This window comes from Phyllostomus hastatus, unplaced genomic scaffold (assembly GCF_019186645.2).
Source record: "Phyllostomus hastatus isolate PE091 unplaced genomic scaffold, TTU_PhHast_1.1 phas_contig_196, whole genome shotgun sequence".
Lineage (NCBI taxonomy): Eukaryota > Metazoa > Chordata > Mammalia > Chiroptera > Phyllostomidae > Phyllostomus > Phyllostomus hastatus.
The window spans coordinates 245811-271776 of NW_025333709.1; the positions used below are offsets into that span (position 1 = coordinate 245811).

A 25966-nucleotide genomic window follows, 5' to 3' on the forward strand; every position below is an offset into this window, starting at 1 on the left:
TGGCAGCCTTGACGAAGCCGGAACTCAGCCCCATCCACATCACAGTCCTCGTGAGGCTCCGGGGGCCGCGCCTGCCCAGTGGCCAGAGCCCGCAAGTGCTGTGGTCGTGGCCACACTCCTGTCTCAGGTGGGTGTCAGGCTCGGTCTGCCCCACCTGAGGGTGCCCCCGCTCTGCGCTGCCCTTCTGTCATCGGGGCGGGTGTCTTATGTGAGGGCAGGAGCCTCCTACCGTCCACCCCGAGTTTCTGAGAACCGACGGTGGCCTGGCGTTTTCAGAATAAGCCCCATGACCTGGGGAACCCCCACTACTCAGACAGACGTGACCGACCGCCGCGGTCCGGGCTGTCGGCACGGAGCACGGGCCCCCGGCCCCGTCGGAACAGAGAAGAGCCTGTGGTTTTCCTGACACGTCACACCCAAGTCTGCTTGCTCCTGACCACGACACAGGGTCGCTGCTGCAGCCGGGTCGCCCCCTGGGGCCTCGAGAAACGAGGACAGCAGACAGGCCAGGTCAGCTGGGCTCCCACCTCAGGCTGGCAGCAGGGGTGGCCAGGGCGCCAGGTCAGGCCTGCCGCCCTGAAAACTGCCGTAGGCAGGTTTGGTCCTAGCCACTGGGCGACTGCCCCCTCGAACCAGCGCCGGGAACAAAGGCGACAGCTGTCTCGGCGCCAGTCCCGGGGCCGCCTGCGAGCGTGAGGACTGGCAAGGTCTGACCTGCCCCGTGGGCATGGGAACAGAGCGCCAGGCGAACCCAGGGCCGGCAAGGGCCCTGCACCAGCGTGGTGGCCACTTCCGTGTGCGGCAGGGACAGGACAGCCCGGAAGCCAGGTCCAGCCCGCAGGGACGGTGCCCACCAGGGCTGACCCGTCGGACCGGGTCAGAGGAGGGAGCCGGCGCCAGACGGTCCGCCCATCCCGGGCGACCCGGGCTGGGACTGCTCTCGACAAGGTGCCCGACCACCCACGCTCGGCGCCCCGTCCACGAGGCCAGCGCCGTCCGCGCCCCGCCGCAGCCCCACACGGGACGGCAAGGGCCAGGTCCTAGCACCCCCCGGGCCGCGGGGCTCCCCTGCGGACTTCCGCCTCCTCGGAGGCCCCTGGGCCCGCCCGCCCGCCCCTCCGGCCCCGCACGTCAGCCACCCCGGCCGGCCCCCACGCCCCACCAGGAAGTGCCCGAGCCCGGCCCGGCCCGGCCCCGCCGCCCGCCCGCGCCGACCCTCGGCGCCCGGCCCGCGCCTCACCCTCGGCCAGGACCCGCCGCACCCGCAGCCGCAGGTCGCCCAGCTCCACCGTCTGCCCCACGAAGTCGGTGTGGTCGCGGCCGGCCGCGCCGCCCAGGGAGCCCGGGCCCGCCAGGAAGTCGAGCGCCGACTGCAGCAGCGACATGGCGGCGGCCCGCGGCGAGCGCCCCGGGGGCGCGGGTCCCGGGCGTCGGGGTCCTCTCAGCAACCGCCGGCCCCGAGCCGCACCAGCTTCCGCCCCGACGCCGTGACGCAGGCCCGGGGAGACGCCGGCGCTCCGCTTCCGCCCCGCCGGCGGCTCTTGCGCGTGCGCAGAGCGCTGGCCGCGGTCGCGCGTGCGCGGCGCCGGCGGTTCGGCGGAGACCTTCCGGGCCCGAGCTCTCGGCCACCGGCTCCCGGCTCCCTGGGGCACCGACGCGCGAAACGGTGGCCGCGCCAGCTCCCACCCAGGTAGTCCGCCTGCCGGCCCAGCTCCTCCGGCTCCCCCGGCCGTCAGTGCGGCGCCGCGGCCCGGGCGGAGCCGGCCCGGGAGCGCGGCGAGTGGCGGGCGGTGGCGCCGCGGGCGAGGGCGGGAGCTGTGGGCGGGGTGACACCCTGCGGGGGCTTGGCTGTGCCCGCCCGCAGCGACTGGAAGCCTCTGCGGCGTTTAGTGAGCCCGGTAGCACCGCGCGTGGCCCTGGCTTGTGGGTTTGGGGGGGGGGGGGCGCCACGCGAGTGGGTTTTCCTTTTCTTAAAAAACTGTCTGTTGCTAAAGACGGAAAAACTTCAGTCTGAAAACTCAGCTTCTGTAGAAAAATCAGGCCCAGAACCCCGCGTGTCACCGGTCTCCTGGAGCCGCCGGCTCAGGGCAGACCCATTCGTCCGACCCACTGGCTGCTTATGCCCCCGGGAGCTCCCGGGGTCACCTGCCCCCCAGGGAGGCAGCACCCCCTTCGGTGGAATGTCCGTCCCGAGCTGAAAGGCGGACCCGGAAGCCCCGATGGGCATCTTAGTCCTTCCAGAACGCGAAGCTGTTCAAACCTCTCCCCAGACAGGCTACTTTGTGACCATCTTTGCACAACAGTAACAGCAGCCCAGCTCGTCCAGCGCTTGCCCGCTCGCTCACCCTCCTCTGTGCACTGGTGCGGTTCAGCGATCCCGAGTGTCTTGGAGAAGACAGTCTGTTAATCCCTCCTTTTTCATGGATGAGAAAACATAACGCAACCATGTCATTACTTGGCCAAGGTCAACAAGGGGTACAGCTAGACTTGCACAGAAGTCACGTGCTTTTGGAGTCAGTGCATTTGTCTGGTAAATGGGATACAGGGGAGGGGTTGGGGGCCCAGGGAAGAGTGCAGACGGCCGTGGGGATGTGTGTCCTCAGCGTGCAGATGGCAGTTGACTCTCAAAGCCGAGGACAGCCTTTTAGAGGGGCTAGAGCTCCAGGGCAGGGACCAGCGGCAGCTTGTGCCAGGGAGCCGAAGGAAGGGTGTGTCCAAGGCAAGAAAAGGGCATCCAATGCTGCCTAGTAGTCAAATGGGAAAAGGGTGAAAAGGCGTAGGATGGATTTAGCAGCGACAGGTTGCTGGTGATGTTGCAAAGAACAGTTTCAGGGCAGTGGGGAGGTGGGAGTCGCAGAAGTGCAGGGTGGAGGGGACGGAAGAGAGCCAGGAATGAGGGAGTGCGAGGGGAGGGAACAAGGGGAGGGAACGGCGTCAGAGCAAGGGGCGAGGGGCGGGCGTTTCACCTTGGACAGGGAAAGACACTTTGTTGTGAAAGGAGGGGAGGAGGGCTTGCTGTGGCTGGAGGTAACTTTGTGTATTCACTGGAATGAAAGTGTTCCACTGGAAGAAAAAGGAAACATCCAGGAGAACGAGCAGGAGGTGAGAGAGCAGGAGGTGAGAGCCGAGTTAAGCAGTGGGGAGAAGATCAGAAACAGTATCGTGGGAAACCGCCTGAGTAACCCAACCGGAAGGCACAGTAGAGGTGAAGGGCTCCCTTGAACTTGGAGGCCAGGGATTTGTCCTCGCATGACCTAGGACCAGGTGGAGATTTCTAAGTAGGGTGGTTACTTTTTAGTTCGTAAATATTTGTGGAGCACTTTCATATACTGGCCCTGCCCGGACGTGCTGTAGCAATGTAGCCTTAAGTCAGACCGGAATCTCCACACTGCACCTCTCTCCTGAACTTCACACGTTTGTTCTTAAATAGCCCACCTGGTATGTACGTGCCTAAAGCTGAATGTGTGGTCTCCGTCCTCAAGCCTGTCTCTGTGGAGCAGCTCGAATGAGGGCAAATGGGTGTGACTCGTATGGCCCGACCCCAAGACTCATGAAGCCGCAGCGGTCAGACCAGTGTGGTGCTGATGGGGAGAGTAGACGGGGAGACCAGAGGGACGGAACAGAGAGTCAGAAGTTGGCCCACAAGTGTCCATGTGGTCAGTCTGTTTCTGACGAGGGGGTGAAGGTACTAGGAGAAAGAATAGCACTTTTCAACAAATGATGCTGGGAGAATGGGATATCCACGTCAGAAAAGAATCTGTGCCTTTTTTCATCAGGTGTGCAAAAATCACCTTGAAACACATCATAAATCTGTGTGGCCCCTAAAAGAACAGAATCTGAGGTCTTTTTTGCTGTGACACCAAACCACAGTTTGTAAAAGAAATAAACTAGACTTCATAAAACCTAAGGACTTTGAATCATGTTGTTGAAGATGCCCCTCTGTAGGCGAGTGGGTCAACGGTGGCATGTCTTTAAAGTGGAACGTCACTCAGCGATGGGAGAACAGAGCTCTGACGCCACAGAAAGACGGAAAAGGGGAAAGGCAAAACCGGGCCGTGAGGGCGCCAGTGGTGCGGCAAGGGGTCTGGGCGGAGGGGTTTTTAGGGCTGCGCAGCTCCCGTGGGACTCCGTGGCAGGTCCTGCACGCGTCAGAGCCCGTGGCACTGCCACGCAGAGCCCGCCCCCGTGCTCGGTGACCGCGTGGGCACCCCCGCTCCGAGAGCTTCCCCAGGCTCGGCCACGTGGGACGCCTGCTCGTCTCCGCTGCCGGTCGAGGTCCCATTCGGCGTGTCTCCGGCGCCTGGTGCCGCACAGACGCTCTCAGCTCCCAGGTCTCCGGTGAGCCCTCTGTCCCACGCGGCTGCCGCCTCTCCTCCTCGTCCCCACAAGGATGCCAAGTCCCTCAGTCTCTCCCCTCAGCCGCGGGCTCGCCAGTGCTGGTTCTGCGTTCTTCCCCCGTCACCGCGACGCCGGGAGACGTGTGGGGTGCAGGTGACATGGAGCTGAGGGGCACACCGGGCACGGGGGCCTTCCGCAAGCCGGGCCGCGGGAGCCGCCGTCGAGGGTGCGGTCCAGGGCGTTGGGCGTGTCTCGGGGCTGGGTGGCCACCCTCACCACCACAGCCTCTTCCTCTCGCGGGACCGAAACTGCCCCAGGAAACAGTGACTCCGTGCTCGCCCCCCTGGCCCCCAGCACCCGCCGTGTCCTCGCTCCCTCGGGTGCTGGCCACTCCGGGGCCCCTGCGGTGGGGTCGCCGCTCCGACCGCTGGCCGCACTCGGCACGCGGTGCTGCAGGCTCGCCCACGCGGCAGCAGGTGTCGGGGCCCTCCTTCTGAGGGCTGGATGACGCCCCACCACGTGGGTGGACACGTTTGCATGTCCGTCTGCCCGTGGGTGGACACGTGGGTCACTTCGCCGGTAGCTGTTGTGAACGGCGCTGCTGTGAGCCTGGGTGTGCAGACACGCACGGCGGCTCCGTGCACGTGCGTGCGCCCCACGGACGGAGCGACCTGCACCCCCTGCTGCTGGGGGGGCGCCTCCGGCCTCGGGGCTGACTGCGTGGAGGGCGGCGCCGCTGCTCCCGCGCCTGGGCGAGGAGCCGGCCCCAGGGGCTCCGTGGGGTGGGGGTCCGTCTCGGGAAGATGTGGAGGCGGCGAAGTGACACAAGCAGAACGTCAGCCCGAGCAGGGACCGGGGGAGGAGGGCTCGACCGCAGGGGGCCTGCGTGCGCACAGAACGGCGCGGCCGCACTGAACAGCCGCGCACGTGTGCTCGTGGGGAACTCGGGGCCGCACACCCGAGAGCGCGGCTCCTGCTGCTGCCTGAACCTGGGGGGAGCGAGGGGGAGCGGGACTGAGATGCGGCTGGAAGCCGAGGCCGGGGCAGCGGGCGTCGTCCTCGTGCACGCCCCCGGGGGCCCTGCTGCGTGCCGCGGCCCCGTGGGGGCCGGGCACCCACGTCAGCGGCCGGACACTGCGCGTCTGTGGCAGCTCGGCCCGCGCTCTCACGCCGCGTGTCCCAGCTTTGTGCCTGTGGGTCTGCCTCACCACTGCCACGCCCGCCCCCCGCTCAGGGCCCCAGAAATGAAGAGCCACGGGCAGGAGCTTCCTCCTCCGTCCTGGAGGCGGGACGCCCGCCATCAGGGTGGCGGTCAGCTCGGTTTCCGGTGCGGGCCGCAGCCCGTCTCTGCTCTCGCGCAGCGGAGGGGGACGCTTGGCCTCCTCTCCCGGCCCGACTCCCCCGGGGGGCCTCGCCCCGCCCCCCCAGCTCCCCACTCCGCCCCCGCGGCCCTCGGCCTCCACAGGTGACTCCTCAGGGACGCGAACAGTCCGCAGCACTTCCGGGCGTTTACTGGTTTGAGGGTTCCGGACGCTCGCTATTGAGCCGTGCTCAGCTGGGGACCCCCCCGTGCCACCTCCCCCCGCCCGCCCGAAGCGTACCTGGAAGCCGGCTGCCACCTCCGCGCACTGCCGGGGTCGCCGTGGGGGCCCCCAGCGGGCTCAGACCTGTGCTTCTCCGCAGGCCCCGCCATGTCCAGGCCCCAGGCCCCAGAGCCAGCCCTCGACGTGCAGGGCGACCCCCCGGCGGGCGAGGGGGACGAGGACACTGCCGACGGGACCCAGCACTCCCACCGCATGCTCAACTTCAGCGACGCGCTGCTGTCCATCATCGCCACCGTCATGGTCCGTGGGGGCCCGCCCAGCTCCAGCCCCCCACCCCCACCCCGGGAACCGCTCACTGGGGGCCCAGCCTCGCCCTCCCAGGCAGCCCGGCCCACCTCAGCCCCGTCCTGGGCTCCCCCAGCCCCGCAGGCATCTGGGGGGGGTGGGGGGCAGCCCAGCCCTGGCCCGAGTCCCCAGCCTCCTGGCTTCCAGGCAGCGGCCGGCGCACAGCCTGAGAGACGCCCCTCGGTCCCCTGTGTCTCTGTTGGCAGATCCTGCCGGTGACGCACACGGAGCTGTCCCCGCAGCAGGTACTCGGGCGCGGCCCGCACCGCCGGTGCGAGGGGGGGCCCTGGGCCTGAACCTGGGCCCCCTGAAGCCGGGAGGGACACCAGTCAGGGCCCACGCCCACCCTGGCCTGTGAGCACAGGCAGCGTCCTCCTGGGGAGGCGTGGGCCCCTCGCGGTGGGCGCTCGGGGAGCAGGGCCCTCCGGAAGCGTCGTCTCCGGGGGGAGCCCCGTCTCTGGGGGGAGCCGGCGGGAGCCTCTGGGCCCTGTGAGTGCTGGAGCCGCCCAGCGAGGGCTGGACACGAAGGCGTCAGACAGAGAGCCCCTGGGGCACCCCCTCCTGTGTGACCGGGTGTCCTAGCAGCGGAGGGGCGAGGACGCACTGGCGCTTGGCTGCAGCCCATCCAGACCGGCGCGCACGGCCCCGGGGGACTCTGGGGGCTCCTCCATCCGTGGAAAGGCGACAACGGCACCTCCCGAGGGGCGTTGCTGGGAGTCACCCAGAAGTGCGGGGGGAGCCATCTGAGGGCACCAGCACCCAGACGGGCGGTGCCGACCTCCTCCCGAGCTGCCCCTGTGAAGGGACCGTGTGCCCGCGTGCCGGCAACGCCCAGGAAAGCCCTGCTGCCCGGGGGCCGTGGGCGCCGGGGAGCACCGTCACCTGATGGGGACGCTCTTCTGTCCCAGCAGTTTGACAAGAGTGTGCAGAAGCTTCTAGCAACCAGGATCGCCGTCTACCTGATGACGTTTCTCATCGTGACTGTGGCCTGGGCAGCACACACGAGGTGCGGGGTCTGTGCAGCAGGGCCCACCAGCGCCCATCCTCAGGGTCGTTGAGCCGCCCCTCACGTCCAGGGCTAGGCCCAGGGATGTCAGGTCCATGGGCTGCCCTCCCCGCCCCTCACCCAGCTCTCCGGGCCTCTGCTGGTCCTCTGCACCGGGGCAGTGACAGGGCCCCGTGGGGGGCATCGCACGGGACGGTGCAGGGGGGCTGCAGCCGAAGCCCTCTGCCCTCTGGCGCCCCGTGGGCATGGGCCAGGACTGGGCTTCGGCCGTGCCCTGGGCCTTTCAAGGAGGAAAAAGGGCTCCTTAGGATCTGGGGGGAAGGGCCTCCAAGCCACAGGGGGGCCCTGAGCCCCAACTGGGGTGCCCAGGGGCAGAGCTGGAGTGGGGGCACCCTGGGAAGGACGTGCTCTCAGCAGCAGGGTGCTGGGTGCAGACTCGGGCACCGGCCGTTCCTGGTGGGGACGGCTTCTCTCTCCCGCCTTCCTCGTTCCCGGGAGCCGGAGCCGGGGGGCCACAGCCCCCTTCAACCTGCCTTGTCCTGCTGTGCTAGCCTCAGGCTCCTCTGTGGTCCCCCAGGGCCACGCCCTGCTGTTGGAGTTCTGGCCTCCAGGACCGGCCCAGATGCCCGGCCACGACCTCAGGGCTGTGCTCCTCACCCTGGGCCTCCCTGAGCGCTGGCCCCGGGCAGCGTCCACTGGGGGGCCCTGCGCTGCGGCTGCGGGGAGCAGCCCCGGGCCGTGGGGTGGCCTGCCCCTGCTCTGGGGACGCCGGCCCCTGGAGCTGCCACGCACCCCTCTCTTTCCCGCTGTGTCTGGGCGCCCCCGCGAGCGCGGAGACGGGAGACCAGCGCACGGTGACCTGCGGCTCCCCCTGAGCACCGGGGTTTCTTCCGCTCGTGCTCGGTGCCTCCCGGCCTCCGTGTGCCGGCCGCGCTTCACCCCGGCTGGAGACGGGGCCAGGGCGGCCCAGTCAGAAACGCTGGAGCCCGCTGTGGGGCCGCGAGGCCCAGGCACTGACGGGGTCTCATCGTGTTCTTCTCAAACCGCTCAGGTTGTTCCAGGTTGTCGGGAAAATAGACGACACCCTTGCCCTGCTCAACCTGGTGAGTGGCCCCTCCTCTCCGGGACGGGACCCCCGGTGCAGACCCGCCCGCAGGCCGGAGTGGGAGCCGGCTGGCTCCCCCGCCGCCCTGGGCCCTGGGCCTGCTGGGAAGGTGGCCCTGGCTCCCTGCGTGGGGCGGGCAGCAGGAGGGGGTCACCGGCAGCCTGGAGTGACCCACCTGCCGTCCCCCTTCACCCCTCCTGCCCCAGGCCTGCATGATGACCATTACTTTCCTGCCCTTCACGGTGAGTACCGGCCAGCCCCCAGGCCCCGTTGGGCATGGGGTCCAGCCTACCCCCCGCTGGGCGACAGGACTCAGCCCAGTGGGCATGTGGGGCGGGGCGGGGGGGGCCTTGAGTTTTCAGGGCTGGGTGGAGGAAGGGAAGCTCTCCAGCCATAGCAGGCCTGCAGTGGCAGAGACACACCTGGGTCCCCACAGGTCGATGGGGGACCCCCCTCCGTGCTTCCTGGCGCTCCCAGCTGCCGCCTGCCCCTCGCCCACAGCCTCCTGGCCACCGAGGCCCACCCCCAGCATGTGGCCCCCACACACCTTGGGCCACAGCTCCTACTTCCCGCCGGCCCCCTCACTGTGCACTCGGACAGGGAGCAGGGCCTGCGTGTGCAAGGCTGTGCGTCCCAGAGGACCGGGGGCTGGGGGGCGTCTCAGGAACGGGTCGCCGGCCCAGCCTTAAAGGAGGAAAGCATTCCCTGGGCTTGCTCCCCAGAGGGCATGCCCCCAGGCCACCCCAGCCCAGCCCAGCCCAGCCCAGCCCAGCCCAGGAGGCCGCAGCCTCGGGCCCTGTGGAACCGGGTTCTCTGATTTCCTGGCCGCAGTTTTCCCTGATGGTGGCCTTCCCCGCGGCGCCTCTGGGCATCTTCCTGTTCTGCACGTGCGTGATCGCCATCGGGGCGGTGCAGGTGGGCTGCCCCTCCGCACAGGCGGGCCCCTCGGCGCTGGGGGGGGGTGCCGCAGGGAGAGGTGGCACGCGGGCATCACAGGGCGCCTGCCCTGGGCGCATCCGAGGGGGCTCCGGTGCCCACGCAGGGAGAGCCCGGGCCCCGCGGGGCTGCGCGAGTCCGTGGCAGGGCAGCGCAGCAGCCTGAGCCCCCCCACGCGGCGGAGCAGGGGCTCCGTGCCCTCCGCCCGGGGACTCCGGGACAGCAGAGCCCGCCCTCCAAGGGCCCGCCCTGCCACTGCCCCCCCCCCACAGGCGCTCATCGTGGTGTACGCCTTCCGCTTCCCCCACCTGCTGAACCCCCAGATCGGGCGCTCCGCCCACCGGCGCCTGCACCGGCAGCACATCCTGCACATCGTGCTCCGGGGCCCGGCCCTGTGCTTCCTGGCCGCCGTCTTCTCCCTGTTCTTCTACCCGGTGGTGAGCAGGGCGGCCCCCGCCCTCAGGGGCCACGGGAGCGCTGCCCACGACGGAGCCCCGAGGGCAAGGCCCTGGAGCCTGGTTCCTTGCTCGGCTCAGGGCTCCACGGCCCGGCCCGGCCCCTCCACCCCACACCACGCCCTGCGGCGTGGGCGTCTGCACCGCCGCCCCTCCGCCCTCAGACCCCCCCCTCCCCCGCTGCCCCGAGCGCCAGCGCAGACGCCTCTGCAGAGCCTGCTCCCTCCGCTGGGCCGCGCGCTGGCTCCGTGGGCCCCCCCCCTCAGGCAGCTCCGTCAAGCTTCCGCAGCGGCGGCGCCTCCCTCCACTCCCGCCGTCGGGGCCTGAGGACCCCATGTCCCCTCCCCGCCAGCACCGAGTTCTGGTTCTTGAGGGCGGCCGTCCTGGCGGGTGCGAGGGGACAGCTCGCTGTGGCCTCGTGGCCTCTCCCCGGTGGGCAGCGGTGCTGAGCATCCTGGGGGCTGGGGGCTGCTCCCTCACCGTGGTCGGGCTGCTGGTGCCCGTGCACGGGGCTCCACAGGCGTGGCTGCAGGCACTGTCCCCTGCAGCCCGCAGCCTGCTGCACAGCCACTCCCCTGCCGCGCGGCTCCCCGGGCCCCCGCCTGCCCTTCCGAGCAGGTCTGACCTGCGCTGCGTCTCCTGCAGTCCTACCTGCTGCTGGCGACGGTCATCGTCCTCCCCTACGTCAGCAAGGCCGCCAGCTGGTGCAGAGACAGGCTCAGGGGTGGGTGCCGGGGGCTGCTCCCCAAGCCCGGCTGCCGTGGCCGGGCATCCCCATGGGTCCTCTCCCCGCATGGCCCTGGCCCTGTGGGAGGGGGAGGGCGGGGACGACCAGCTGGACCTGCGGCCCCAGGGGCTTGGCCAGCTCCTCCTCCCTGCCACGCCCACAGGCCCCCCGGAGCCCCCGGCCCACAGCGTGGAGTTCTTCACCTTCGACCTGCAGGAGCCGCTCAGCAAGGAGCGGGTGGAGGCCTTCAGCGACGGGGTGTACGCCATCGTGGCCACGCTCCTCATCCTGGACATCTGGTGAGGCCCACGCCCGGGCTGCCCGGGCCTGTGGGACGGGTCCCCCGGTGCCACCTGCCCCCCAAGGGGCCCCACCCCGGGCAGGGCTCCCAGAGCTCAGGGTTCTCCGTGCCAGCAGCCCCCGTCAGGCTCTCCTGCCCCCCCCACCTGTCACACCGGTGCCCCTGAGGCGTGCCTGCCTCCCGTGTGCCCCTCCTCTGGGCCTGAGGCTGCGCCTCCGGACGCCGCCCACCTGCTGGCAGCCTGGACTCCATGCTCTGACAGCCTGGCCTCTGGTCCAACTCTCGGTTGGTCACCCTTAGCTACTGCAATTTGTGAATTTTTAAAACTGGGAGCAGATGTCCCCTGGTACTGATCTCTGAGGCCTAGACCTAAGCTTCCAGAATCATCTGTTGCTAATGCCCATTCCCTCCATGAGCGGCGTGAGGGCTGGCTAGGGTCGGGGGCCGGCGAAGGGGATGTTCTTCCGTCCGTCTCTGCCCAGAGCCCCAGCTGCCCTCCTGCTGACCCTGAGGACCTCGCAGGGTCCCCAGGCCACCCCCCACCGGGCTCGCTTCCTCCCTCCCTCCCTCAATCCCTTGGGTTCCGCCCTGTCGCCCACCCGTGGGTGCAGTGTCTCAGGCGCCCCACCCCTGGGTGGGTTCAAGAGGGGCCCCCACCGGTGCTCTGGCCCTGCAGCTGAGGGCACGGCCCCATGACCTCCAGGAGGCAGGGGGACCAGGACGCGACATGCCTCAGCGTTGCTCCATTCCGTGACGGCTGCAGGCCCACCCCCGAGTGGACAGGCCGCTGCGGGAGGGTGGGAGGCCTCATGGGCACCCCTCCGTGGGGGCCACAGGGGCTCCGGCAGGTGCTCCTCGCCAGCCCCCGGGGTCCAGCAGGCAGGGCTGGGCTGCCGGTTGGCAAAGTGAACGGGGTCAGTTAAGCTTGAACTTCAAGGGAATGGCGCGGGATCGTGTGCTGCACTGAGTGTGTGTAGACGCAGGGTGGCGTGACTTTGGGGTCCCCAAAGTCCCCGTCGCCCCCTGAAGCTCACGCGTGTGGCAGTGGCGGCCGGGCCGGGCGGGGGCGTGGCCCGGCACCGCGCCGAGGCCCCTACAGGCGCCGCCTGTCCGCCCCCGCAGCTCGGACAACGTCCCGGACGCCAAGGACGTGGCGGAGCGGTTCCGCGGCAGCCTGGTGGCGGCGCTGAGCGAGTTCGGGCCGCAGTTCCTGGCGTACTTCGGCTCCTTCGCCACGGTGGGCCTGCTCTGGTTCGCCCACCACTCGCTGTTCCTGCACGTGCGCAAGGCCACGCAGTGCATGGGGCTGCTCAACACGCTCTCGCTGGCCTTCGTGGGCGGCCTCCCGCTGGCCTACCAGCAGACCTCGGCCTTCGCCCGCCGCCCGCACGACGAGCTGGAGCGTGTGCGCGTCAGCTGCGCCATCGTCTTCTTCGCCAGCGTCTTCCAGTTCGCCATGTGGACCGCGGCCCTGCTGCGCGAGGCGGAGACGCTGCGGCCCTCCGCGCGGTTCGGGGGCCGGGAGCACGCCTTCATGTTCGCCAAGCTCGCGCTCTACCCCTGCGCCAGCCTGCTGGCCTTCGCCGCCACCTGCCTCCTGAGCCGCTTCAGCACGGCCATCTTCCACCTCATGCAGATCGCCGTGCCCTTCGCCTTCCTGCTGCTGCGGCTCCTGGTGCGCCTGGGCCTGGCCCTCCTGCGGGCCCTGCGGGGCCTGGCCCCGCCGGCGCGGCCCACAGAGGGGGACCCGCAGGCCCCGCTGCTGCCTGCCCCCTGCTAGCCCCGCCCCCCCCCCCCCCCCAGCTCTGTGGTGTCACACACGCCCCTCTCTGTCCCAGGCACACACGGGCTTGCACAGCCACAGCCACGGGGCGCTGGCAGTCCAGTGGCTCTGGTCCTGGGCCCCAGCCTGCCCCCCACCCCCCCCCCAAACACACACACGCCGCTCCTACACACCAGTGGGAGAGAGACGAGACGGCGGCGCCCGGACTGTATTGTGGCGGACGCGAGTCACAGTGCACGTAGTGTGGGTTACACGGGAGGCGCCTCTGGGCATGGACACGGGACTGCAGGGCAGGACCCCCAGCCACACCCCACAGGTGGTCCCCACAGACAGCAGCAGCAGGGCCCACAGGGCACAGACCGACTGGGGGCACCACAGGGGCGAGGCAGCGGGCCACACACCCTGGAGGCACACGAGACACCGCAAGCTGTTTGGTGCGTTGTGGGTGCAGCTTTGGCAGAAGCTGGGGGCGAGGGGGGCACAAGCTGGGCAGGGCCACATCTGAGGTTGAGGCAAAGCCAGCAGCCCTGCCAGAGGTGTCAGCAGCAAAGGCCTGCCCAGGGTCAACAGTGGGGCTGCCGGAGGTTCCCCAGGTAGGCCGAAGGTTTGGTCGGGCGCCTCCTGGGTCTGAGGCGTGGGTGGTCCAGGCTCAGCCGAGGGGAGCTGGCAGCAGCACGCAGCCTGAGGCCACGGAAGTCCCGTCTGCTCAGCAGACACTGGGAGCAGCCACGCTGTTTGCAAACGAGACACAAAGTGCCGAGTGTCCTTGGCGATTAAAGCTGGTCCCACAGGCTTTCTGCCGTCCCTGCTTCCTGGGCCAAGCCCACTCAGTTCTGGTCCCTTCCAGGCACTTTGGCCCACCCCTGCCTCCGCCTCCAGGCTCCTCAGGGTGGTGGCCGAGCTGCCTGGCCGCCTCAGGCCCTGCTGCGCAGTGCGGTCAGTCCCAGGTCACGGACAGGCTCACGGTGCCAAGGTCAGGAGGTCAGAGCAGCTGGTGGGCAGCCACCCCATGTCAGTGCTGGGCACACCCAGGGCCCAGCTGAGGTCCAGGGCTGCCCAAAGGGCTCGGTTGGGGGGAGGGGCACAGGGAGGCCGGCCCACCTGCCCCCCGTGGTGGTGGCCTGGGCCCTGGGCCCTGGGGGGGAGGGTTGACCAGCAGAGCCCTCGTCCAGCATCTAGCCCGGGTCACGGGTGGGGAGGCAGGCTCGTGGGGCAGAAGGCCCAAGGCCAGGGCTGCAGGCACATCTGCCCGCCGCTGCCGCTGTGGGGCAGGCCCAGGCCATTCTGGAGCCCCCCTCTATTTAGGGTTCCTCTCAGGGAGAGGCATCCTACTCAGGCATCCTTGGGGGTCCCAGCCTTCTTGGGCTTCTGCTTGGCCTTCCTGAGCATGTGGACCTGTCGCAGGGCAGGTGAGGTCAGAGGGCAGTGCACTGTAAACCAACCACCCCAGGTCCCCAGAACACCTTCCCCCATCTTGGTGCATTTGATCAAGGGCAGGCAGTGGGGCCCCAGCCCCACCACTGCCCAGATGACACCCCCTGAGGCCCTAGGAGGCCCATTTCCACAGCTCTTGAAGGGCTGGCTGACCGACCTCTCCTGGACCCCAGGACCTCTGGGGGTCAGAGAAGAATGGGCCACACCAGGCCCCTCAGCCCCAGCCTGCCAGCATTGGGCCAACCTCACCCCCATTTCTCAGGCACAACCCACAGCTCACCTTGGGGCCCACGGCCGAGATGATTATGTGGCCAGGAGCCTGCACCCAGGGCTCACCATCCACCTGCACAGGTGTGGCCTTGAGAAGGGTGACTCGGAAGTAGGCACCCTGGGCGATGCGGATGCCGGAGCGCAGCCCACCCTGGACCTGGCCCTGGTGGGGGGAGGGGGGAGGGCTCAGCAGGCAGGGGTGTCTCACGGGGCCTGCCCGCCGGCCACCCACCCGCCCACACTCACCATGTGCATGACGCCCGTCACCCCCACCACCTCCAGCAGCCCGTCGTCCATCTGAGGTTTCTCAAACCTGGAGTCGTTGTCGGGGCCCCACAGGTCGGCCCCCGAGCCCCAGCTGTGCCGAGAAGGAGGGGTGCACAGGTGAGCGAGCGTGCCGGCTTCGCGGGCCCAGGGTCCCGCCCGAGCTGGAGCCCCGGAGCGCCCCGCCCACGACACCTGGGGATGTTGATGAAGATGAGGCCCTCGATGCTGGGCAGCTCCACCTCCTGCTGCTCCACCTGCAGCCGGATCTCCCGGTGCAGGCTGCGGGAGTGGCTCATCTTCTGCAGCCCGACCCGCACGTACACGCCCTTGTTGTAGAACCTGCAGCGAGAGGGCGTGCGCCCGCTGTAGCCCCCCGGGACCAGCCCCTCCATGCCCATCCCTGCCGGGGGTCTCCAGGAAGTGCGCTGTTGGTGGGGGGGCAGCCCCCACTCCAGACCTGCTCGTGAACTTGCTGGGCTCCTCCTCTCGGGCCTGATGGAAGTCCAGGCTCAGCTCTGCGTCGATGCCAATCCCACAGTAGTTGCTCATCTGCACGATCTGGGGACAGGAAGAATTCTCCCGTGGCCAGGTCGGCCCTGCGGCCCTCCAAGCTGGGCCCCTGACGCCAGCACCGGGCAGGCGGTGCAGGCCAGGCCCCGCCAGCCAGCCCTGGGCTGTCACCCAGCACCCCCTGCTCTGCGCCTCGACTTCCCAGGGGGAAAAAAGAGGGGGTCACCATAGGCCCCACAGCTGCCACACCCTTTCCCAGACGCACGGTACCTTGGGGGGCTCCAGGTCGGCCACGCTGTTCTCTGTGCCGTTGGCCTCCTGAGCGTCCAGCAAGATGGTCCAGCGGTCCACAAGGACAGCGTCGGCCTCGTCCACCGACACCAGCACCGAGAACAGGTCCTCCCCGCTGTAGCCCGCCCCCCAGCGGAGGACGCGGCCAAGGTCATTCCCTGGGGCAGGGAGACTCCGGTAACTCCACACCGCCCCGCCGCAGGCCTCCACGGAAGCCTGGGCGGGAAGGGGGAAGGGGGAAGGGGCGTGCCCACAGGCCCCGCCTCCCGACCCGCTGGCTGACCGCACCTGTGCCCAGGGGCAGGATGGCCACAGCAGGCTCTGGGCAGGCCAGCCGGTGCCGCGTCTCCTCCAGGGCAGAGAGCACCCAGCCCACGGTGCCGTCCCCGCCACACACCAGCACCCGGAAGCCGGGCACCCGGGAGAACACGTGGAGCCTGGCGGCAGGGAGACGGGCTGTCTGCCACCAGCCTGGGCCACACAGGGAAGTGGGGGGGGGGGGAGAGGTCGAAGCCCAGCCGCCTGACGGGGCCACAGCTCACCCTCACCCGAGACAGCCCTCGCAGTGCGGGCCCCAAGCCCCGCCCTGTCCCCACCAGCCCACCCGCACCCGCGGGTGCATGGAAGCCCTTCGGGGGCCGGCCAGGCTGCAGGCACTGCGGCAGGGCTCCCGCCGGACTCACCCGGGAAGAGGCCCCCCGTTGGTCAGCTCGAAGACCTGGTGAGGGTTCAGCAGCTTCCGGAAACTGCAGAGCAGGTCCCGGCCCTTGAGGCCTCCGCTCTTGGGGTTCACAAACACGAGGAGGGGGCAGCAGTCCGGGGGCAGCTTCGTGTGCTGGCAGACGGGGGCTGAGTTGCGGCAGGCGTCCCCCCCCACCATACCGCCTGGGCAGTGACTGCCCCCAACCCGGAGCCCACCTGGCCCGAGCCAAGCCAGGGCCGCCCCGTCCTGAGGGAGGCGCACACTGGGCCGAGGAGGCCACACGGCACCCCCAGTTTGCCAGACTTCTAGGGACACCCCCAAGGCACGGGGGTACCCACACGTCTCTGGCCAATGGGGCTACAATGAGGCCGCCAGCCTGGGGCTCCAGGCACACAGGCCGTGGCCAGCTGCAGACGCGTGTCCCCGAGGCCGTGCCCACCACCTTGTCCACGTGCCACGAGCACGGGCTGGACCCCCCCTGCACCCAGAAGCCACCTGGTGCACATCCCAGGACGCAGCTCCGAGGGCCATGCCCCCCCCCCCTCCACACACGTGGCAGCCAGGAGGCCGGGCTCATGGGGAGTCCACACACATTCCCTCAGCTCCGGAGGAAGCCCCCGAAATCCTCCCAACAGTGCCCAGGACCCAATGGACAGGAGGCTGGGGTGCCCACGAGCAAGAACCAGGAGGGCCTGCGGTCCCTACAGTGAGGTGGCTGGTTGACAGGAGACATACAGGCTGGGCGCAGGCCAGAGGCACCCTGGGGTGACACGTGGCCCGGCAGGTGGGGCTGCCCGAGGCACCGCTCACCTGCTGGCACTGCCTGCCAGCTGCGCCCCCAGGGCCCTGACCCACAGGCTGCACCCGCTGGCTGGCCGCCCCGCCCTGGGCTGGCTCGGGGAGGGTAGGGGCAGCGGGGACCTGCAGGTGCCGTCCACCCGTCAGACCCTGAGCTCACTGCTGACCTGCTTGGGGGCCAGGGGCAGAGCAGCCATGGACACCAGGGGCTCTGAGGGCCACAGAGTGAGGACCACAGGCTCTGGGAGGGCACAGGGCGTGGGCCCCTCACCCCACCCGGACCCTCACCCCAGAGCAAGAGCAGGTGCAGCACCAGGGACCCCTGCTCGAGGCAGTGCTGGGTCTTCAGGGCAGCGTCTGGTCAGGAGCTCCCCCTGCTGGCCCAGGCAGCCACGGTTGCAAGCAGGGGTCCCAGGGCCTGCTGGGCAGGTGGATGAGGCCCTGCCCAGTGAACCCAGAGAGGGTGAGGGCCATGGGGTGTCCTTGCGGTCCATGCAGGCCTCCCACGTGTGTGAACTAGGCCTGGGCAGCCAACCCCCGAGTGTGAAACAAAACCAGCCACAGAAGCCAGGTCCCCTAGTCCCAGCTCCCACTCACCAGCACGTCCGGGAGCACCAGGGCAGTCAGCGGCCGGCCGTGCACGGCGGTGTCTTTGACCAGCATGTACAGCCGTTCGGCCTCTGCAAAGCAGGCCACGTCCAGCACCACAGCACCTGGGGCAGGGGGACTGTGAGCACAGGCCACAGCCGGTTTCAGATAAGCCCACCCAAAGGCGCCTGCACAGCCCCACCCCTGGGGAGCCTTCATGGATGGCTGGACATCCCCGAGACAGGACATGGTGGGTGGCAGTCAGCAAGGCCACTAGGACGCACCCACGGGGGATGAGCCCACAGGAAGGGAGGACTGGTAACTGCTGAGGACCCACAGAGGGGACACGGGCTCCAGGCACCGTGCCCCCATTTCTGGTAGATGTCGAGTTTTCGGTGGGAAGGACATGAACCCGTGGGCGGAACGGTAACATTCTCTGGCCTCAGTCCTGGTTCAGCCAGGCAGCAAAACGCTTTTCCCCCACAGGGGGTCCCCGGGAGGAGAGAGGGGAGTCGGTGTGAACACGGGGCGGCCCCACGGGGGCCAGAGGGCGGGGTTCTCCCTCCCACTGCCCGGCCACCCCGACGGCGCGGGGCGCGGCTCACCTTGGGAGGCGTACACGTGGCTCACGGACGCCAGGCCAGCTGCAAAGACGGGCCGCGGTCAGGGCGCGGGAGAGAGCCACGACCAAGGGGCCCCCAGCGCCTCCAGACGGCTGCCCCCACCCCTGCTTGGCAGTCCCCGGCCGCTCTGCTCGGGGGAAACTGCATACAACACAGCAGGGCCAGGGACCCCGGGAAAGGGCACCCCCAACACCAGGTGCAGCAGGGCCCGGAGAAGAGAAGGCAGAGTCTGGACCTCAGGAGGCTTAGCAGCCCCTTAGAGCAGGGGCCCTGCCAGGGCCCGGGAGGTGCGGGGAGGCCCGCTGGCTCGGTCGCCCGCTGGGCAAGGGCTGTGACTCAGAGGGGGGCATTGGAGGGCCCAGCCTCATCTAGCAGCCCCTACAGCCTGTCTCAGGACCCCCGCCCTGTCCCAAGTGGCCAGTAGCCCCAGGCCAGCCCAAGTGATCACACCTTTCGTGGCCACAGCCTCGTCCAGCAGACTGCTGTACTCCTGCAGGGGCAGGCCAGGAGGCAGGCCGCCAATGAACAGGGAGACTCGGGGGGCCACGGGCCTGCTCTCAGCCAGGTAGAAGCGAGTCTGACTCATTTGCCGCAGGGATGTCTGTGGGGCGGGGGGTGGGGGGTGGTGCTGAGCAGAGCACAGCCCGGCAGCCCATGTCAGCCCCTCCACCCGCACCACCCTGGGAGGGTCCCCAGGCTGAGCCACACCAGAGAGAAGCGGACAGGATGGAAAGCACAGCTTCCTCCCTGCACCCCTCAGGGGCTCCGAGGTCGCAAGCTCCAAACCCAGCTTTCCAGGAGCAGGTGACCTGTTAGGACGCAGATGGACCTGCCAGGCCCCGAGGGGGCACTCCTGTCCAGGACACCCAGCTGCCCACCAGGGTGGCCATGGGTTCCTCTCTGCGAGGTAGAAGCCATAGCCAAAGGCCAGCAGCACCCAAGGGCCAGCGTCCACACCCACTGACCTGCCGGATGTCACGGAGCCGGTCGAGCAAAAGCTCTTCGTCAGCCAGCACTGTCTGCTGGACTACAGGGTGGGAGGCACAGCGTCAGCACGGCACCCACCCCTGCAGACGGCCGCCCCAACACCCCAGGGCCCCGGGGGGGCAGGCTGGTTGGGGCATCGGCTGCGGGCCACCCTCTCACCTTGCCTGCTGCCCATGAGGACCTCCACCAGCTGGAAGCTCTCAGGACCCTCGGCCTGGGGGGACAGAGGTGGGGGTATCAGGCCAGGACCAGGCGCCACCTCCCCACGACACCCAGATGGGGCATCCACACCCGGCCGGGGCGGCTGCCTGGCCCGCCGGGGGGCCAGGACCGGCAGGCCCAGGGTACACACCTGGCGCCCGAGCAGCGGGAGGACCTCCAGCACCACCATCCGAGCAGTGCTGTCTGCAGTCACGCGAATGGACACATAGGCCACACCCACCCTGCGGGGGACAAGCTCAGGAGCTCTGGCCACACCCCCCAACCCTCCGGGCGCGCCCCCCGGCGGGCAGGCCCTGTGCCCAGGGCCTGGGTCTCACTTGAGCCAGGCAGGGTAGACCTTCAGGAAGTCCTGGGTGCGGGGCAGGGCGCGGATGATCCGGGCCTCAGCCACAGGAACACTCTCTGGGGGCCCCGGGCCCCTGCTGCCCTCCGCCTCCGCAGCCCCGCCGCTCTGGGCCTGGCCCCTGGCCCCGGGGTCGCCTGACCGCAGCGCTGCGGGGAGCGCCTGCAGCTCGAAGTCGCCAGGGTCCTCCGTGATGTAGTAGGCTCGCAGGGCTGCCTCCTGCAGGGTGGGGTCTGGGGTAGAAGAGCTGCCCGCTGGGGCGCCCTGCCGCCGCCGCCCAGGGGTGGGGGGGCGCTTACCAGCACCTCCTCGCTCCCGGCCAGGCGCGGAACGCTGATGACGCGGAACTGACCCCGATGCACGGCGTCGCTGCCGTCAAAGATCCTCAGTGTCTGCTTGTCTGGCCCTGGGGGAAGGGGCGTGAACCCGCGGAGGGATGGGGTGAAGGGGTGGGGGCCAGGGCCGGGGCCAGGAAGGGGTCGGGGACCGGGCACATACTTGACTCCTGCGGAGGCACCTCTCTGCCCGGGCAGGCGGGAGCGCTTCCGTCCGCAGCGGGGTCGCCCTCGCCTGCAGGATGTGCACAGCGGGATGCGCACGGCGGGCCTCTCACTCCCGCCCCACCCACCTCGGCCCCGCCCGCCGCCCCCGCGCAGCCCCGCCCCGCGCTCACCGTGCTCGGGGACCGCACTCTCCGAGATGCGGAAGCAGTGCATCTTGCTGAAGTTGCGGGACAGCAGGCGCACGCACGCGGGGGGCAGGACCATGGTACGCAGGCGCCCGAACGAGCACTCGGGGGCGAGCGCCGCGGAACAGACTGTGTGGACCTTGGGGGGGGGGGGCGGTGAGCACAGCCTTGAACCTAAGGCGGACAGGCAGGTCCAGGCCAGCCCTCTGGGATCCGCAGGACTGATGGCTCCTGCAGGGCCTCGCCCGGAGGGGGACCCGACTCGCAAAACAGGGCCCCGCCCCAAAAGTTCGGCACCCATAGAAAGGAGGCGCCCGTGCCGCCCGACCGCACCTGGACGCCGCACCACTCGCAGCGCAGACCCGCCGGCACGTCGGAGGAGCCGCAGGTCCTCCGGCAGACCTCGCAGCGCGCGCCCGAGGGCAGGTTCCCCTCCCGCCAGTGGTGGTGGTGCACGTCCTGTGGGGGGAGGGGGTGCGTCAGCAGGCGCCGTCCGCCCGCCGCCGCCCCCGCCCCGGCCTGCGACTGCAGCCACTTACGTGGTCTCGGTGCCCGTCCTGGTGGCACTGGCGGCAGTCGCTGCAGGCGAAGGGCACACAGTCGGGGTGAACGTGCAGCTCACACACTGGGGGGTGGGCAGCGTTAGGGGCCTCTCGCCGCTCCCCACTGGCCCTGCCCCCCTCGGCACGCGGTCTGTAAGTTTCCTGTGCCTGAACTGCAGCTCAGGGACAGCCCCCCACCTCTCCCCAGGGGGGCCCACCTCCATGTGCAGCCAGCAGCCAGACCCTGCTGACCGGCCTGGGCAGCTCTAGAGCCCAGATCACCCATCTCCACCCCGCCCCCCAGGCCACCTGGCTGGGCCACCTTGGGCAGCAGGGACAGGGGACCCTGGGTCAGCTGTACCTTCACAACGGAGTGCGGGGGCTTCCAGGCTCTTGCGGCACACAGCGCAGAACTTGCGCTTGTAAAGCCCCCGGGGGCCGAAGCAATGGGCCACGGGGACCTGGAGGAGGCAGAGCACAGCCTCAGCCCGGGACCTGCTGCCAGCCCCCACCCCGCACCCTCCACCCACACCCATCACACCCCCACACCACCTGCCTGACTGCCGCAGTCCCCCCAGACCCTCCTGCACAGTGCTCACACGGTGCTGTGAGGGGTCCTCTGGGACTGCCCCGCACGGCCATGGCCCCACTCTGTGTGGGGCCAGCGCTGCCCTGGGCCTCCCCCCACAAAGTCCCAGCTGCAGGGCGTGAGGGCACCCCTGCTGGTCCTTCCCCCCAGCTGCACTGTCCAGAAAGCGCCGGCACCGACCACTTCCCAGTTCTGTCCCCCTGCGGTACATGTGGGCAACCCGAAGGGAACACTGGTGGCGGGGGGCCTGCCCACAGGCAGGGGGCTGTACTGGGGACCACGGGACAGGTAAGAACCAGCGGGAAGTGAGGGGTGGCTGCTGCCCTGGGAGAGGCTCGCAGGCAGGGGTGCAGCGGTCGAAGCTCGGGATCCCGTCTAGCACAAAGAAGCACTCCCACCCCCGGCCCCCAGGCTGGCCCCGCTGCCCTCCCCATCCCACCAGAGGCCTGAGCCCCAGCTCCAGCGCTGCCTGCCAGAGCCCCTCCCCACCCCTCCGCCCACTCGGCCGCTCACCCGGACCAGGCTGGGCGCCACGCTGGTGCAGGGGGTCTTCACCTGCTTCAGGCACTTCTCGTGGGACATGAAGTTGCAGACTGTGGGAACAGAGCCGCGGGAGCTGGCCTCTGTCCTGCCCAGCAACCTAGAGGCCCCAGGAACGGCAGCACGCAGATGGGCGGCCTCAGCCGGCAGACCCACCGAGGGCCAGGGCAGGGCAGCAGTGCCCTGACAGGGCGGAGTCCCCATCATGGTGGGTGCACTCGGCCATAGCTGCTGCGGCCACCTCCTGCAGGGAGGGTCACTGCGGGCTCCCAGCCCAGCCCAGCCCACCCCACCGTGGGAGCGACGGGGAGCGCGGTTCGCACCACCCACGTGCATGGCCAGCTTGGCAGCAACGGGACGCTGCAGCGACGGCCTCCCCCGACCCTCTCGGGAGCGCCAAGAAACACCCTGCCCTCTGCCCCACCCACCCCTCACCCGGAGAGAGCGCCCAGCGTGTGCGCGGAGCAGGGGTCTGATGGCTGTGGCCATCCCGGGTGACGTATCCGGTGCCCCGAGAGTGGCCCCTGCCCCTAGGCTTAGCTCTCCTCCCAGTCTCTAAGAGGGGCGGGCAGGTGGATGGGCACCTGGGCACACCCCCAGACCAGCTTTGCCAGGGACATCCTCCCCACCCCCACAGCTGCATGCACCCCCAATTAGGCCTCCCACAAGCCGTGTCTGCTGGGACCCACAGCCAGTCTGTGCTGGGCCGGGACCCCACTGAGGCTGGTGGGATGGCTGCCCTGCCCCTGTCCGGGTTGGGCGGGCCAGAGGCCCTGAAGGCAGTGAGCACTCAGACCACACTGTGCTCCGGAGGCCCACCTAAGAAGGGGTGCCCCCACCGGCCCTGGGGGCCCAGCAAGACTCAGACTCAGCTGGGAGATGGACTCAAAGATGGTCAGTGGGGGGAGGCCCGGAGTGGCCAGAGCGGCCCCCTAGTGCAGCAGGGGTACGCCCGTGAGGATGGGGGCCTGGGGTGGGGCGGGCTGGACCCGGCTGCAGGGGCCCGGGCAGCGGGCAGGCGGCAGAGGGATGACTGTGCAACACAGCCTTGGGTGAGACTGCCCACGGGGCCTCGAGGCGGCTCCGACCCAGGCTGGCAAGAGCAGCCCTGAGGCCTGCCGTCCCAGAAAACTCCAGGAGCAGCAGTCCGGGCTGGGGCGGGAGAAGTGGGGAGACACAGGGGCCGAGGTGTGAGCCCCGTCGGCCTCCCCTCCCGACAGGCTGGCTCCGCCACCGAAGACAGCAGCTGTGGGCAGGCGGCGCCCGGCTTCCCCTCTGGCTCGGGAAGATAGCGGGCCATCACCGCACACCACGCATCCTGGGCGCTCCTGCCGGGCAGGGGCTCTTCCTCCGCAGCCTTATCAGGCTCCCCTGCTTGCAGAGGTCACCAGCCCCTTCTCCACGGAGGGGGGAGCAGATGCACACGGCTGCCCAGGGAGGCCGCCGTGTCATCCCCACGCCCAGCCTCTCTCCATGAGCTGCCGGGCCCTTCCTACCTGGGGCCCTGCCTTCCCCAGATCTCCCCCGTGTGGGGGCCCTGGGTCGAGCCTCAGGCCTGGGGCTGGCTGGGCCTGTGTCAGCAAGTCTCCCGCCATAGGGGAGCCTCCTGGTCCTCCAGGGGGGAGGCAGGGCAGTGCGATGTTTCCAGCGTGACAGAAAAACCAGGGGCAAACACCCTGACACCAGCCTCACAGAGAAGGCGTCCTGTACGAGGGGCCCCGACTTCTCCCTACCCAGATCGAACCAAGTCTCTACAGACCTGTGCCTGGGTTGTGCCTTTGTCCCCACGACCAAAGGCCTGCCTCCCTGGGCAGGGCAAGAGCTCCCCACCCCGCCACCCTCAACGTCCCTGGGCAGCAGGGTGGGGTCCCCAGGCCTGCCCCCCTGCCCCAAGGAAGGGCACAGAACTAGAAGAGAGCAGACCCTGAAACACACCCCAGCTGCCCAGGAACCAGAGGAGGGAGGGCCTTTTTGCCCAGCCGGCAGCTTGGCAGCTGCATGGGAGCCCTGTCAGGGCATGCCGTACTTGGGGCAGTAGGCCCCAGAGCCGGCTGTCCGGGAGCCTGACCCTGAGAAGAGCAAACCCCAGGCCCCTGTGGGCATCAGAGTGCACGCACCTGAGCACGAATGGACCAGCACCAGGGCACGGAGGCCAGCCGGCTAGGCCAGCCCTGCCTGGGGGAGCCGGCCTGCTCAGGGTGGGTTGGCTTCACCCCCCAGTCACTGCACCTGTCCTCTGGCTCACCCTGCCTGATTCAGGGGGTTGGGAGCCACGCTCTTCCCCCATTGGATTCTGACCCAGGTTAGGAAGCCCAGGGAGTCCTGGGGAGGGGCCGGGGGCACCCGGGACCCCGAACCCTGGACAGAGCTGGTCCTCATCACCTCCACGGGAAGGCTCTTCCCGCCCGGTGGGAAGGCCAATGCGGGGCCACAGCGCAGAGGCCGAAGGTGAGGCGCCCGTTTGGGGCCAGGGGCTGCGGTCTGCGGTGGGGTCGCGAGCGCTCACCGTCGCACAGGAAGCCAGCCAACCCCCAGATGAAGTCGGAGCAGAGGTGGCAGTAGGTGGGCTTGGTGAGCGTCACCTTCCGGAAGGTGTGGCCCGGTGCAGCGGGGCCCGGGGTCCGGGCGCCTACCCGCTCCCGCCCCGACCCGGGCTCGGACCTCGGCCCCAGCCGCGCGCGGCCTCCGCTGCCCAGATCCGGGCTGGAAGCCGGGCTGCCAGTGCGCGGCGAGCCGCCGCCGAGCCAGGCGCGGGGCCCGGGCTCGGCCGCCGCCGCCATACTCTGCCCGGGCGGCCGGAGCTCCGGCGGCTGGCGAGAGCCGGGTGCGCGCTGCGGAAAGAGGCCGTGGTCCCGGGTCTCCCCAGCAATCCGCGCCGGGCTTCCGACTGCGCCCGCCGCCACTGCGCAGGCGCGCACTCTCGGACCCCGCCGGGCCCGGCGGCGGAGCTGGGCTGGACCTCGAGGCTGAGCGGGGTGCGGCTTCTTGGGCGGGGCCTGAGGAGGAGGGGCGGACAGGAGATAGGGCGGGGGGCGGGGCTTAGGGAATCAGGGCCTACCGGGGTAGGCCCGAAGGGCGGGGCCAGGTTGGAGGCGTGGCCCGGGGAGGGAGGCGGGGCCTGAGGGCGGGAGGTGGGGCGGGCCTGCAGAGCTGAGGTTCCGCCCAGGGTCCCAACGGAGCTGTGCGAGGCGACCTGGCTATCAGAGGAGGGTTCCGGTGGCAGCAGGCCGCCGGCCTGAGCCCGGAGCCGGGTCTCAGCTCTCTGCTCGCGGCTTCCCGACACCGACACGAGGCGTTTGCACCTGCGGCGTCCAGGCGCGCGCCTGCGCAGACGGACTGCTCTTACGCGGTCCCGGGATCCATCCTTTGGCTCGCGGTTGTGCAGGTTGACCCAGCGCGCGCGAGGCACAGCCTGCGCCCCCAGGGTGGGCTCGCGGTCAGGCTGGCGCCCACGGTGGAAGGGGGCCATGGCGACGGCCCTGGGCTGTGCGGGCTTGGGGTCGTCGGACGCCCGGCCCCTGTCCTCACCCCAAACGGGGACTGAGGCTCCCGGCCTGCGGCGGCCAGGACTGCCACGCCTGTTCGCGGCGAGACGCCCCCTCCCATCAGTTCTCACTTTGGAAGCCCGAGGGGCCGGCCTCACTCCCTCTGCGCCCTGGCCTAGCGTTCCTGCCCCAGGCGGTCCTACACCCCTCCCCGGCGTGAAACCCCTCCCCATCGCGCTCTCAGGCCGACCTTGAACCCTCCCCGCCACCTCCCACTCCGCACGCCCGGCCCTGCCAGCGGGGCACCCCAGCGTGCACAGCACTATCTTGTCCGGGCAGCGCTGGGGCCGTGTTCACTCGGCCGTCTTGCCCCGCGCCTGCCAGCACTCCAGGGCCCCTGTTCCTGTGAGCCCGACCGCGGAGTGCAGTGTCCGTGGCCAAGGTAAGCATCGTGGGCAGAGGGGCTTTCTGGGGACCCATCCGGTTCCTGCCGCGTCATGGGCTGCCCTCCAACCAGGTCCCCACCTCCGCACTGCGACCATGGGC

General features: G+C 69.8%; 3 protein-coding genes across 7 annotated transcripts in view; 1 reads left to right on the plus strand and 2 right to left on the minus strand.

Annotated features, from left to right (window-relative positions):
* GAK (cyclin G associated kinase) overlaps positions 1–1525 on the minus strand; it is a 31359-nt gene extending 29834 nt beyond the window's left edge. For all 3 annotated transcript variants that reach the window (XM_045834171.1, XM_045834170.1, XM_045834169.1), the window contains exon 1: positions 1241–1525. In XM_045834171.1, the coding sequence (XP_045690127.1) occupies positions 1241–1385 (145 nt within the window). In that variant the 5' untranslated portion in view covers positions 1386–1525. The remainder of the gene's footprint in view (positions 1–1240) is intronic.
* A 3-nt stretch (positions 1526–1528) lies between these two features.
* Positions 1529–13333, plus strand: TMEM175 (transmembrane protein 175). Of its 3 annotated transcripts, none has more exons than XM_045834173.1 (11): positions 1535–1690; positions 6022–6182; positions 6434–6472; positions 7136–7233; positions 8285–8336; positions 8545–8580; positions 9170–9253; positions 9547–9711; positions 10375–10453; positions 10620–10755; positions 11880–13333. In XM_045834173.1, the coding sequence occupies exons 2-11, from the start codon at positions 6030–6032 to the stop codon at positions 12535–12537; spliced, it is 1500 nt and encodes a 499-aa protein (XP_045690129.1). In that variant the 5' UTR covers positions 1535–1690; positions 6022–6029; the 3' UTR covers positions 12538–13333. The 3 variants fall into 3 exon arrangements, with proteins under 3 accessions (XP_045690131.1, XP_045690129.1, XP_045690130.1); XM_045834174.1 differs by having other exon boundaries at positions 7139–7233; XM_045834175.1 differs by lacking the exon at positions 9547–9711 and having other exon boundaries at positions 1529–1690.
* On the minus strand, positions 12734–24871 carry DGKQ (diacylglycerol kinase theta). Its single transcript, XM_045834172.1, has 23 exons — positions 24442–24871; positions 21909–21988; positions 21168–21267; positions 20804–20889; positions 20598–20723; positions 20250–20403; positions 20075–20146; positions 19876–19982; positions 19551–19795; positions 19364–19454; positions 19171–19225; positions 18990–19051; positions 18475–18625; positions 18007–18045; positions 17411–17526; positions 15996–16147; positions 15601–15749; positions 15292–15470; positions 14969–15069; positions 14704–14850; positions 14491–14602; positions 14255–14407; positions 12734–13935 (listed from the first exon to the last, which is right to left on the minus strand). Exons 1-23 carry the CDS (start codon positions 24713–24715, stop codon positions 13873–13875), a joined length of 2814 nt encoding a protein of 937 aa, XP_045690128.1. The 5' UTR covers positions 24716–24871; the 3' UTR covers positions 12734–13872.
* Positions 24872–25966: the final 1095 nt, after the last annotated feature.